General features: G+C 54.9%; 1 protein-coding gene and 1 long non-coding RNA gene across 4 annotated transcripts; both read left to right on the top strand.

Annotated features, from left to right (window-relative positions):
* The first annotated feature begins 19 nt into the window (after positions 1–19).
* Positions 20–2,161, top strand: LOC137848269 (uncharacterized). 3 transcript variants are annotated; one of them, XR_011091246.1, is made up of 4 exons: positions 20–423; positions 527–687; positions 762–831; positions 1,242–2,161. It is a non-coding gene; the product is annotated as an uncharacterized lncRNA (long non-coding RNA). The 3 variants fall into 3 exon arrangements; XR_011091245.1 differs by having other exon boundaries at positions 24–419; positions 1,242–2,159; XR_011091244.1 differs by having other exon boundaries at positions 27–687.
* A 5,352-nt stretch (positions 2,162–7,513) lies between these two features.
* SPINK4 (serine peptidase inhibitor Kazal type 4) lies at positions 7,514–9,857 on the top strand. Its single transcript, XM_068667284.1, has 4 exons — positions 7,514–7,887; positions 8,315–8,349; positions 8,610–8,722; positions 9,697–9,857. Exons 1-4 carry the CDS (start codon positions 7,827–7,829, stop codon positions 9,749–9,751), a joined length of 264 nt encoding a protein of 87 aa, XP_068523385.1. The 5' UTR covers positions 7,514–7,826; the 3' UTR covers positions 9,752–9,857.
* Positions 9,858–12,884: the final 3,027 nt, after the last annotated feature.

The following is a 12,884-nucleotide window of genomic DNA, read 5'->3' as shown; positions in this document are numbered from 1 at the left end:
GCAGCCTCCGCCCGAAACGGGGGAGAGGGGTTGGCAGCCCGGGGATGGGCAGCGGAGAGGGGTGGGGGGCTGGCGAGGCGCCGCCGGGCAGCCCGGGGTATCCCCCTCTCCGCTGTCGTGTCCCCGCGGAGGTGTCCCCTCGGAGGTGTCCCCCTGCCCGGGGGATGTCCCCGCAGCCCTGCCCGGCTCGTTGATGCCCTCAGGTGGGAGCCGTGGTGGTCAGCAAGCCGCCCGTGGCCCTGCTGCCCTCCGGGGCTGAGGATGGAGGCTGGGCGCACACGGCCTCGCCGCCACACACATACCCGGGCCTTGGGGAGCGCTGCAGGGACAGCGGGGGACACCCGGGTGGTTTGCCAGGGCAATAAATAATCCTCACGACCAAATACTTACACATTTCTCGTTTCTTCCTGACACCTTCTGTGAGTAAGTCCAGTACTTAATGCTTTGCTTGAACCTGATGTTGTGAGCATCAGGATGACAATGCAGCCATCCGTGACACTAATGCTATTTATACTGATATTCTCAGTCAGCATTCAACTAAGCACCAGCTCATAAGTTGCCTCCTTGAATGAGCAAACCCATCTTTCAAACCCTCAGGACCTCCAGATATCTGCTCTGGATCAGTTTGCAAAAGGCAACCCCAGCAACATGACTCCGAGCAGAGCAACCATTCGTCAAGACTTACAGGTCAGTCCAAAGCTTCCCTGTTTCACTGCTGTCAGCAAATAATCCATGTAAATTTTGTCTTTTACTTCTTTCAGCTTTGAGCTGGCTGCTTGTTGGGAAAGTTTCTGTGATGCAGAGAGAGTCAGACCTCAACTGCAACTCAAGGTAGAGTCAATTTGATTTCCCTTCAAGCTCTTAAATATGTCATGCCATAAATTTAGCAACTGATTGCAGAAGGAGCTTGTGCAGTGTCCAGTACAAACATCATAAAGTTCGGAAGTCTTCAACATACATTTCCACATAGTTCTGTTGTAGCATCCTGCCATAGAAAGCAGCTATGTTTTGTGTGAGTGGTATAACAACTTCACTGTTATGTGGTCATGAAACCACTGCTTTGCAAATGCTCAGAACGGCTTTGGAATCAGAGCAAAGCTTACAGATGAAAGCAGCCTCTGCTGCTGTCAGAGATCATTTACATTCTGTGTAGATACAGGTGTGCAGTCATGTGTGAATACGTGAATATAGGTACGCGCAGTTAAGTACATAATGACACACTTTTTATTTTTTTATTACAGCACAGAGGCAAGATGTTCCACTGAATCAGAGAATAAGGAAATAGAAATGCTTGTCTTAAAGGATAAACGCTTTCGTGCTTGCCCTTAGGCTCTCATTCGCTCCGCAAGTTGTTCCTCTCCAGCCAGCAGTCTCCACCCTGGCCCAACCTTAATTCTTGTTCTCAGAGATTTGACATTGCTATCTTATCAAATCAGCTTCACGGTACTACAGATGTTATTTTCCGGTGAAGGTAATTTTTAGCCTTTTTTGTCCTTGCAGATAACCGGTATGTAACTACACTGCTGTGCCGCACACGGGCATGTCTGCCAGTCCACCATGCCTGACGACTTGTAGCTCTGATTTTAATCAAACTTGGCAGTTGGAACAGATCATAAACACCCAACATGCGTGCTGAAAGAAGCCACTGGGGTGCAACAGCGTGAAGGTTCGCTGATATGTGGTGAGACATTCGTGGCATTAAAGTACGAGGAGCAGTAGGGAGGTTATAAGCCCCATCACCCCCAAAGAGCAGCAAAGTCCTTGAGGGGCTCAGCAGGATCCAGGACAGGACATGAATATGTGCCAAAGCAGGGTTTGCAGGTGCCACAGCCAGCAGGAGGATCCGCAGAAGTCTGGTCTGTCCCTCCGTGCCTTGCCAGTGTCCTTGTGCTGCCCATGGGGGTACCACACAGTGCCCACACGGACAGGCCTGTGCACCCACCCTGGTGGTATGAGACCAGGGGGCAACTCCTCAGCCCCTCCACAGCCGTGGGTCACCGTGGCCTCTGAGGTGTGCGAGATGCCAGGGATGTCAAATCAGTACTGGCTCTGCAGAAAGAAGCCCCGGGGGAGGCTAGACAATAAGCTTTATCTACAATTCGCAATGGTCACTACTCTAAATAAAGGCTTGAAATGGGTCCAGCCTTGCAGAGTGCAAGATTTCATGTCTGATGGCATCTTGCAAACCTGGAAGTCTTTTTGCACGTGTCCTGCCTAATTTCTACCACTGAAAGAGTGGGCGATGCCACCTGCCACCTGCTTTGCCTCCTGTGGGCTCTGCTGGACACCGAGGGCATCCTGCACTTGTGACAAGTAAAGTGTGTGAGCCTGTATGTACTTACAGCCCCACGGGGTGAATTTCCCCCTTTTCTTTCAGTTGTAGCCAGTCCTGTGGCAAATGCACTTGTGCATCTTTTCAGCTGGGTGGTGTTGAGCCATGTTTGAGATCCTATTTTGTGTGCTCGCCTTGGGGGAGAAGTGGGGATGCTCCTCTTCAAGAGGCTCAGGGGAAACCTGCTGGAGAACAGGCAGGTGCTTGCAAAGCTTTGGTGGTCAAGGGGTGCCAGAGGAAGAACTCACTTCACCTATGGAGAGACTCGTCAGCCAGGAGCCATAGTCTACCAAAAGTTGAAGTGAAGGGCATCCATCAGTCATTAATCTCTGGCATTTTTAACCTGAATGGCTCCTTTGCCTGGGTTAGCTGTAGCAGGGTGCACAGCAGTGTGGCTCAGCCTGAGGCCTGGTGCCATGCACTTCCCTGTCTAGCAAGCAAAATAAGTTAAACGGAGCTTGCGAAAGCCTGGCTGCAAAGCCAGCTCAGGCTGGGTCACTGCTGCACTTGGTCAGTTCCTCATCAGGCTTATCTTCTGTTGTTTTGGCTAGCTGCTGTAATACTCCTATAGCATACAAATCAAGTTGTGTGTTACGGCAGTGTAAACGTAAATCCATTACAAGGGTGCTTGTCATTATCAGCAGTGCATTTCTTGGTTATGCACTGTGTTGCCTCCTGAGACAGAGAGCGACCGGCGCAGCAGCTGTCCGTAGGTGCCAGGACCTGGCTCTGCCGACGAACAGCCTGTTTTCCAGAGCAGAATATGGGATGCAGGTTGTATGGTAAGGTGTGGTTTGGTGCCAATGGCTGGCCTCATTTCACCTGACAGCTTCACAAAGGAGAAAGTTTGCCTTGGCACTGAGGCTGCTCAAAATCAAGCTGTTTGCAATGCTTCTGGTGCTGCTGTGGTCCATCAGCACAGATGCAGACGGCTGTAATGTGAGGGTAAAAAAGGAAAGAAAAAAAAAAAAAAAAAAAAGCAGGAATCAAAAATCAATGGAGGATATTGCTTTCTGAGTCTAAATAATGTGCTGTGTAAACAGCAAAGTTCACTGCGAATTTTGAGAGGAATAGAAACCAAAAGCCACAGGAATGTGCGGGAAGAATGAGAATGGTTTTCACGGTTGCTGACAATGCCCTTTTGTCTGATGACGTGTGAGGTGGCTCCCTCTGGGTGTTCCTGGGTACATACCCTGAGGGTCTGGACACCCATCCCTGACGTGGGAGCACTGGGAAATGGGAAAGTCAACACCACCTTTACGCTGCCAAGGAGCTGCAGGGCAGTTGCAAATCCCCTGAGCAAATTCAGCCTCCTTGGCCAGCCACTCCTTGTCACAAGGATCTCCCAGGGGACCTGGGAGGGATGGGTGTCCTTGGATGTCCTCGGCTCAGGTGTGAGCCACGGGGGACTTGCGACCAGCTGTGGTGACTGGTGGGCAGCGAAGACAGGGGAAAAGGTGGTGTGAGGATGCTTCCCCTCAGCCTGCTGCTTCCCCAGCTCCTGTGGCTGGGGCTTGGTGGGAATCTCTGCCTTTCTCCTGCTAGGAATCACCTTGGCCCTTGGCCCTCAGGTGGCAGGAACGGGAGCGGCTGGGAGCGGTTGTCCCTGTATTCATCTGGCCTTGTGCTCACAGCCCGCGGTGTCATGGGGAATTTCTGAATCACCGGAGGAATTGCGAGCGTAGCTCGCTGCCTGCCACGTGGGCGTATTTACCCACAGCAGCCGGGCAGCAGGGAGGCGGCTGAGGCTGTGGGATGGATCCAGCGGGTCCCATTTCCCGGCCGGTGGTGACGGTGGCTCCCCTCTGGGTGACGCAGGGTGACCTGCGCAGGGCAGGTGGGTTTTTGGCTTCCCGGTACGTCCCAAGGAAAACCTCTGGGCACCTGCACGCCTGCTTTTCTGCGTGTGACACAGCGAGTCCTTCTTCCTCCTGCTCATGAAGGAGAGGCAGAGCAGGGATGACCATCGTCGCTGTGAGGGCCACCTGGAGGCAGGGAGGAAGCTAAGGATGGGCATGACCATGCCACTTGCTGTCTTCTTTATAGTTTCCCTCCTGGCATGATGGCACAATGTGCTGTGTGCCCTGGCTTGGGTCACACAAGCAGGGCAGCCCTCTGTCCTGTCACAGCTTCACTGCTGGTGGTCCCTGGTGCTGAAGGGCGTAAGCACGTAAAAGCACTGTGGGGGAGCAGCAGGGCAGGAGTTAAAGCACCAGTGTGAGCGGGGGTCCGAAAGCAGGTGCGAAGGTGACAGATAACAGAGAGGAAGCCTCGGGGGCTAGGCAGAGCAGCGATGACATCAAGGCCACGCTGCCGATAAGGCCGCCAGGCAGATGTGGAGCAAGGGTGATGTGACGCAACCTGAGGCTGCAGGTCTGCAGACACCGCGGCCCCGCGGCAGGCGATGCGCTGCGTCAGAGCTGGGCACGGCAGAAGGTGTCCCTGCCAAAACACCCGTGACAGAGGGGATGAAGGGCTGGGCCTGAAGGCGTGGCTCTCCCGTGTGCAGCTGGAGCAACGTGGAGCAATGCTGCGGCACGTGGCCACCAGGAAGCCTCCCGTTGGTCCCAAGGAAGGACTTTGTGGACTCAGATGAGGGTGGCAGGGCCTTGCAGAGAGACCTGGACAGATTGGAGAGCTGGGCAATCACCATGAAGTTTAACAAAAGCAAGTGCCAGGTCCTGCACCTGGGACGGGGCAACCCTGGCTGTATGTACAGACTGGGCGATGAGATGCAGGAGAGCAGCCCCACAGGGAGGGATCTGGGGGTTGTGGTTGACAGCAAGCTGAATATGAGCCAGCAGTGTGCCCTGGCAGCCAGGAGGGCCAACTGCATCCTGGGGTGCATCAAGCATGGCATCGCTAGTCAGTTAAGGGAGGTGATTGTCCCGCTCTACTCTGCGCTGGTGCGGCCTCACCTCGAGTACTGTGTGCAGTTCTGGGCACCACAGCACAAGAAGGACATGAAACTGTAGGAGAGTGTTCAGAGGAGGGTGACAAAGAAGGTGAAGGGCCTAGAGGGGAAGACGTATGAGGAGCGGCTGAGGGCACTGGGACTGTTCAGCCTGGAGAAGAGGAGGCTGAGGGGGGACCTCATCGTGGTCTACAACTTCCTCACAAGGGGGAGTGGAGAGACAGGTGACCCATTCTCCGTAATCACCAGTGATAGGACCCACAGGAATGGTGTTAAGCTGAGGCAGGGGAAGTTTAGGCTGGACGTCAGGAAGAGGATCTTCACCAAGAGGGTGGTCACACACTGGAACAGGCTCCCCAGGGACGTAGTCACTGCACCAAGCCTGTGTGAATTTAAGAAGAGATTGGACTGTGCACTTAGCCACATAGTCTAAACTTTTGGGCAGACCTGTGTGGTGCCAGGAGTTGGGCTTGATGATCCTTACGGGTCCCTTCCAGCTCGGGTTATTCTGTGATTCTGTGATTCTCCCTCTGTGATCTGAGGGGCAGGACTCTTCATCAGGGGCTCCAAGGCTGTGCCTGAAGACAAAGTGGAAACAGGCAAAGCCATCCCACAAGCAGTGGTTTCCCCTTCGTCATGCCTCCGTGTGTCATTTTAACTTCGCTGCTGCTGTCTTTGTAGGACAGGGCCCTCTAGGGCTTTGCCATCAAGCCGTGCAGATGGCAGGGCCGTCCCCACCGCCTGATCAGGGTGGCCGTGGCATTGTAGGCGGCTCAGTGAGGATGGAGACCCCCCGCCTCCCTGCTGGTCTGGTCGCTCACCATCCTGGGTTTCCAACACCCAGCCTGAGCTCGTGCCCACTGTTTTCGTCGCGTCACCTGGGGTGACCAAGAAGAGATTGGCTCCTCCAGCTTCATAAGTGCCCTTCTGCTGGGTGTAGGCCGCTATCGGATCTCCCCAGTACTAGACTAAACAACCACAACAGCCCCCCCCCCCCATGCCTCAGGAGCAACTGCTAATGCAGTTAAATATTTACTTTAGTTGAGGGATTTCCAAAGTGGAATAATAATAAAAACCAAAGGTTATTGAACTGCATAAACTCCTTGAAGAGAGAATATAAAACATGTGCACAGCCATCTAAATGTCACAGAGGCATGTTTCTGCAAGGGGAGTCCTGAAGCTATTTGTCCTCAGAAACAGCCTTGCTCCTTCCCAAAACCTGGCCACAGTCGTGCTGAGGCAGGTACTGCAGGGAGACAGGAGGATGAGAGCCCACAGCCTGCAGGCCCATGCTGGGCTGTGCCCCCATGGCCACAGGGGATGTTCACCAAGCAGTTCCTGCTCGTCTCAGCCAACCAGGGCCGGCACGTACTGTGATAAGCCTCAGCTGAGACCACGGGGGAGAAATATCCTGAGAATGGTCACGGCTGGCTCCTCGGCAAGTGCACGTGGTGCTGTGCCTTACTGGAGCTCTGCCAGCCTGCCGGTGGCTTCTCTCGGGACACCTACCCTGCACACAAAGCCAGGGTGCAAGAGACCCTCTGCCACTGCCGGCCCAGGCTGAATCTGGGCACATCTGTCCCAGAGGAGATCTAGTCAACAGTGGTCTTCAGCTATGGACTTTCTGGTACTCTTTTCCATCCTTCTCCCTGTATCAGTTGACCTCCATTCACCTGAGGAAGGTGGTGATGTGGATGCGGGAAATTCATTTTCTCAGGAAGAGGCAGCGAGGATGCTCGCATGAAAAGACTGATGTCAGGCATGCATTTACAGAGGTGAAACAGCAGGGGTCTTCTGGAGTGGTGGTCCTTGCTGAAAAGTCCCTCAGTGGAAAGTCCTGAAACATCCTTGTTCGGGCCATGGCACAGCCAACCTAATCAACACAGATTTTGCAGCTTTTTGTACATGATGACTCCCAGTCTAAATGGAGCTCTCTGTTGTGTACGCATCACAGACTCACAGAATACCTTGAATTGGAAGGGACACACAAGGATCATTGAGTCCAGCTCCTGGCTCCACACAGGACCACTCCAGAATCAAACCATGTGTCTGAGGGCGTTGTACAAACACTCCTTGAACTCCAGGAGCTCGCTGCCATGACCATTGCCATGGGCAGCCTGTCCCAGTGCCCGGCCACCCTCTGGGTGCAGAACCTTTCCCTAACCCACAGCCTGACCCTCCCCTGTCCCAGCTCCATGCCGATCCCTCAGGTCTTGTCGCTGTTCAGCAGAGAATGAAGAATGGCAGCTGCAAAGCCAGAGGGCTGATCTGGGGGAAACATGCCCAGAGGAAGGGTGGTTGGGTGGGAGAGAAGAGCAGCATCGCCCAGCCACTACAGCGCAATGGGATTTAATAACAGCCTCCACCAGTGCCAGCACCTGGAGCTGACACGCTGCGGTTTATCAGCCGCGTGAAAGCAGCCAGGTCTCCCTGAGTGCACAGTTGGCCCATTCCCAGTGCAGGTCAAATGCTGCTCAAAATGCTGCTTTTCCCAGTGCCGCTGAGATAAGCCAGCACCCTCCCCTATAAAAGCCACTACGAGCACAGCGAGGTGCACGAGCGCGTGTGCCTGGTCCGGCCATGCCCACCAGGGAGCTGCTGGGGCTGGCGGTGGTGCTGGTGGCTCTCATCACCACCAGCGGTAAGTCCTCTCTGCTGCCGGGAGACAGATCCTCAATGGCAGGTTGGGAGAGACCAAAAAATGGGAAGGGAGGGCAGAAAAAGTACCCCAAACAAACAGAAAGTCTGTTTTGGAGAGGAGGCGAGGGGGACAAGGCAACACAGAGGCGGTGTAGTGGGGTGGGAGAAGGAGGACCGGAGCAAACACTCTGCTCCTGGTGCAGGGTGCTCCTGCCGTGTGTTCGGTGCTTGGTGGAGCTCCTGGTGCAGAGCCTGGGAGGGAGAGCTGTGGGAGAGGGGCTCGGTGATGGCGTTGATGAACAGGCATTCGCATCTTGGCCCCTCTGTCAATGGCTCGTGCTCCTGCTGCTGGTTCTTGCTGGAAAGGCTGGTCACAGGCATTGCTTAATCCCCCTGTGCCAACCTCTCGGGTCTCTGCTCTGTTTCAGGGGCAGAGCTGGATGAAGGGAATGGCCTAAGAAGGGTAAGAGATTTCCGTATGCTCTGGCTCATGGCTTCATATCAGATCTGGCTGCCTTGGTGCCTGGCATGCCTGGGAGAAACGCTGTTCCCAGAAAGTGCACCCAGCCTCTGTGTGCAGGCCCTGCCCTGTGCAGGGCAGAAGGGATGCTCCGAGCCGCCGTGCCACCAGCTCCAGCCACACTCGCTGCTGCCCAGATGCTGTGGGAGGAAGAGGGGGGAGCTGCTGTTTCTGAAATGTTTGCTGTGGTTTCTCCCTTCCAGCCGGTGTGCGGAGAGATGGCTGAGCTGCTGGCCTGCCCCCTGGTGAACTTGCCTGTCTGTGGCACCGACGGGAACACCTACGCCAATGAGTGCTTGCTCTGTGTGCAGAAAATGTAAGCTCATGCCCTGGGCAGAGGCCTCCAGGGGTCTAATTTTAGCCGTCTGAAAGCGGGCACTTGTCAAACACCGTGGGAAAGCCACAGCACATGGGAAACACGCAGAGGCCTGCCAGCAAAGTGGACTTTTTTTTTTTTTTTTTTTTTTTCATCAGCTGAGCCTGGCTTTGCAGCCTTGAGCTTCACCTCTCCATGCTGGCAGTGCCCGAGGACAGGCACAGGAATGCCCCTAGCTCTTGCAGGTGTTGTCTCCTTCCTTGGCAGTGCATTTAGGGACCACACAGCTAAATCTCCCCTCTTTTAGTGTAAAACTCTCACCCCCTGTCCTCTCACTGCACCCCCTGACATAGAGTCCCTCCCTCCCCAGCTTTCCTGCAGCCCCCTTTAGGCACGGGGAGCCCTCTGCAAGGTCTCCCTGAGGCCTTCTCTTCTCCAGGCTGCACAACCCCAGCTCCTTCAGCCTGTTTTCACAGGAGAGGTGCTCCAGCCCTCTTCTGGACCCTCTTGAAAAGGCCCAGGGCTTTTTTGTGCTCTAGAGGGGAGATCTGGACCCAGCAGACGGGTAGACCAAGCAGCTAGTCTGCACAGGCAGGGACCTCTAAGTGCAGGCACCCAGCCACGTGCCTCACGGCTTTTGGCAGCCTTTCAAGCCACGGGGACCACCACAAATTTGGGCAACAGGGACCTCTTGAGGGCACCCAGGGAGCTTCAGATGGGACACGGAGGAAAGCCCTGCCCCAGGAGGGTGGTGCAGGGTCCTCTGCAGCCGGACCTCCACACACACAGGCAGGGAGGGGAGCTCTACAGGACGGGGTGGCTTGCAGACATCTCACCTTTTTTTAAGACGTAAAAATGAACAAACCGATTTCTGAGTAAATGCTCAGATCTCGACAGGCTAGGTGGGAGACCAAGCGTGACTCCAGGGAACATTTTTTTCAAGCTTGTTGCTCTCTTTCCCTACATTATTCTAGGAAAACCAGGCAAGACATCCGGATTTTGAATAATGGGAGGTGCAGAGATACCTGAGCTTTCTAGTGGCTTTCCTGAGGCTGGAAACAGGTGATTAATTGATCCTGTGTGCTCTGTGCAGATCGAACATTTCAGCCAGGGATGGCAAATAATAAAATTACATGCATAATCATATTTCAATAGCATTATTTTTATGGGGGAAAATGACACAAGCCAGTTCCTACAAAGGGCTACTAAAAGTGTGTAGTCAAAACATTAATTTCAAATCCGTGCTGCATACAGGGCTCTGCACTGTGTGTATTATTTCTCCCACATTCCTTGGAGAAAGGACATGTGGGAGTAGCGAGAAGCACACATAGCTTTGAGATCCTGGTGAAGGCGGTGCTGAAAAAATACGGTTTTCTGTAGGAGGCAATTTATCAAAGGGAACCTAAAGTTTCTCCAGTGTGGGCGTCGACAGCCTTCTCTCCAGCTCTCTAATAACCACCTTTCCTTCCAGAGCTGATGCAAACTGAAAACAGCAGCATTTGCACTTGTCATATGAGATGCTATTTAGCTTTTCACCTGAGACTGCTCCACAACAGGAGGCAGCCCAGATAACCCACGGAAGCACTGAATGAGCCGAGTGGAGACCCTGAAACTCCAAGGGGTCGCCCCCAAGCTGAACCGATCCCTCAGGCTGCTCCCGGGGAACAGCACGTCCCAAACAGTGCCAAGTTCTGGCTCTAGGTTGCTCCTCGTGTCAGGGCCAATTTTTGGCACTGCAGTGCAGTATGATCCAGCGCAGGTAATGTTTGTTGTCATCGGCCACCCATGGGGCTCCCTCTGCTCTTTCATCTCCTGCTTTTACTAGCTGTGACATGACTCATCTTTCAATAAATACCTGTCACTGCGTTGCACACCTCGATTACGCAAGGGATTCCCTTGGCTCGTGGTGGCAGAGGTCAGAGGAGGCTGGCTAATCTGAGGCTTTCCTCCTGAACTCGGTGCAGCTCTGCTCCAGATGTTGTGTCTCTGGAGCACTCGTTGGGATTTTTTTTTTCCTTTTTTTTTTTTTTTTTTGGCATAGCTTCAACAAAACATTGGGTTGCTTTGAAAAGATCATCCGGTCCAACCGTCCCCCTCCCACCAATGACACCCACTAAACCATGTCCCTAAGCACCACGTCCAACCCTCCCTTAAACACCCCCAGGTTTTTAATGTGTGCTGACACACACCAGCCCCTTAGGGGTTTGAGGAAAGTGAGCTCCCTACGTGTCAAGTCAGCTCCACAAACTCAGTGGCCACCCCGTGAGTCTGGGACCTGTGCCAGCATCATGCCACCGTGCTCGGCCAGCCAGTCATGTCCATCCCCACACCCAGACACCCTTCTCCTGGTTCTGCTCCCTCCTGTGACCTCCCTGTGGGACACTGCAGCCCTGCAATGCAAGACAAAGCCAGCAGTGACAGATTTAACGTGACACAGCCGTGCTCAGTCAGACTGGAGGTCTTGCTGACCTGTTGTCCCCAGCACAGCGACCATGAGCAGACAGCAAGAGCAAATACCTTCAGGAGGGTGTGTTAGGGGGGTAATTAGGTGTGCACAGAGCCCTGGGATTTCAGCTGTTTTCTGGTCTGGAGGCAGTTGCTGTCTTCTGAAGTTCTTCCCTGCCCTGGTCTTGTTGCTGTCTGAAGCCCTATCAGCAACTATCACAAGGTCAGCACGGAGGTCTGCTGATGTCTGCATGCTGGAAACAGCAGCTGCCCCCAAACCAAACCATCTCCTCCCACCTGCCTTCATCTTGCTGTTGTTCCCCATGACTCGAAGTCTGCCTCTCCACAGGTGCTGCCCCTAGCTGCTGATAGCTGTCCAGAGCTTCGAGCATCCCTCTTGCCCTTCTCTAGGTGCTTTCCACTTCTGCAGGCGTGGGGACCACAGCTGCACGCAGGTTGTCTGTGTGTAGTGCCATCACTGCGCCCCTCGTTCCCTTGTCCCACCAGGACAACCCTATCAGCTGGAAGCACATTTCCCCCTTCCAGTCCTCAGCTGGGGAGGGAGAGGCCAGGGGATCAGGGAATGATCTCCTGCATTGCCAGCGAGCCGCAGGAGGTGTCCCCTGCACCTCGGGGAAGGGTTCGGTGGGGTTTTGGACAGCGAGTGCTGGTGAGCACACAGCTCCATCACCCTGCTCTCCCCTGCACCCTGGGGCACCCCTGTGGGCAGGACACAGCAGGGCAGCTCTGCCTGCTGGGGGTCCCTGCTGGTGCGGGGCCAGCGGCACCTCAGCCCCAGATGGGACAGGGGAGCAGGTCTCGAGCTGCATGGAGCGAGGGCAGCCCGCCAGCGCCGTGCTGCGCATCCCCCCGGGAGCCCGCTCTGTTTGTTTGCACGGGACGGGAAAAATCAACAGGGATGGCTCGGCGGCTCTTCTGAAGAGGGAAGCCACACGCCCGCAGCACAGCACGGCATGTTTACTCATGGGCTGCAGGGCTCTGGGGCACGCTCCTCGCGGGCCAGACCTTCAAGGTCAACGCGTGGGCAGCCCCAAGGCAGGGTCGGTGCTGGATCGCTGCGTGGCGGATGAGGCAGCACGCGCCCTCCCCGGGGACCGGCGGGCTTGGCTGTTTATTTCATGCAGCGAAAGAGCCAGGCGAGGCGAGGGGTGTAATTGTAAAACCACCACAGGCTGCAGGGGATGGCACGGTCCAGCCTGGTGCAGAGAGCCTGGCTCGAAAGCCTGGCTTGGTCAGGAGAGACGGGAGGAGTTGGTGACAGCAGGACTGTGGCAGGGCAGACGTGTTACCCTGGCCACAAAGGTCTTGCTCCGGCTGGAGTACACAAATTCATGTTTATTTTTTGCATAGTTCTGCCTGTTGGATTTATTCATCCGTCTCTTCATTCCTCAGTCACAGAGGGTGTCCTCTGCTCCCACAGGCACCAGAGCTCAGCCTACAGCAGCAGCTGGTGGCCCTGCTCCTGGAGAAGTGCCGTGCACCATCAGGCAGGACAAAACTGGAAGATGTGCCCTGGCACCCTGCATGACAGCCACATAGCTCCCCGTGCTGATCCTTGGGGTAACTTCAGGGCTGTGCCGGTCCCTACAGGAGGGACAGGCATGTCTCTGGGTGCTGCCATGCTGTAGCAATGCCAGGCAGAGGGGAAACAAGGGTGAAGCTCAGAAAGCACTCTGGTGAGGGTTCCCCAGGTCTC

This window comes from Anas acuta, chromosome Z, assembly GCF_963932015.1.
Source record: "Anas acuta chromosome Z, bAnaAcu1.1, whole genome shotgun sequence".
In the NCBI taxonomy this organism is placed as follows: Eukaryota; Metazoa; Chordata; class Aves; order Anseriformes; family Anatidae; genus Anas; species Anas acuta.
Note: the sequence above shows the minus strand (reverse complement) of the source record. Positions and strands in the feature narration are given on the sequence as shown.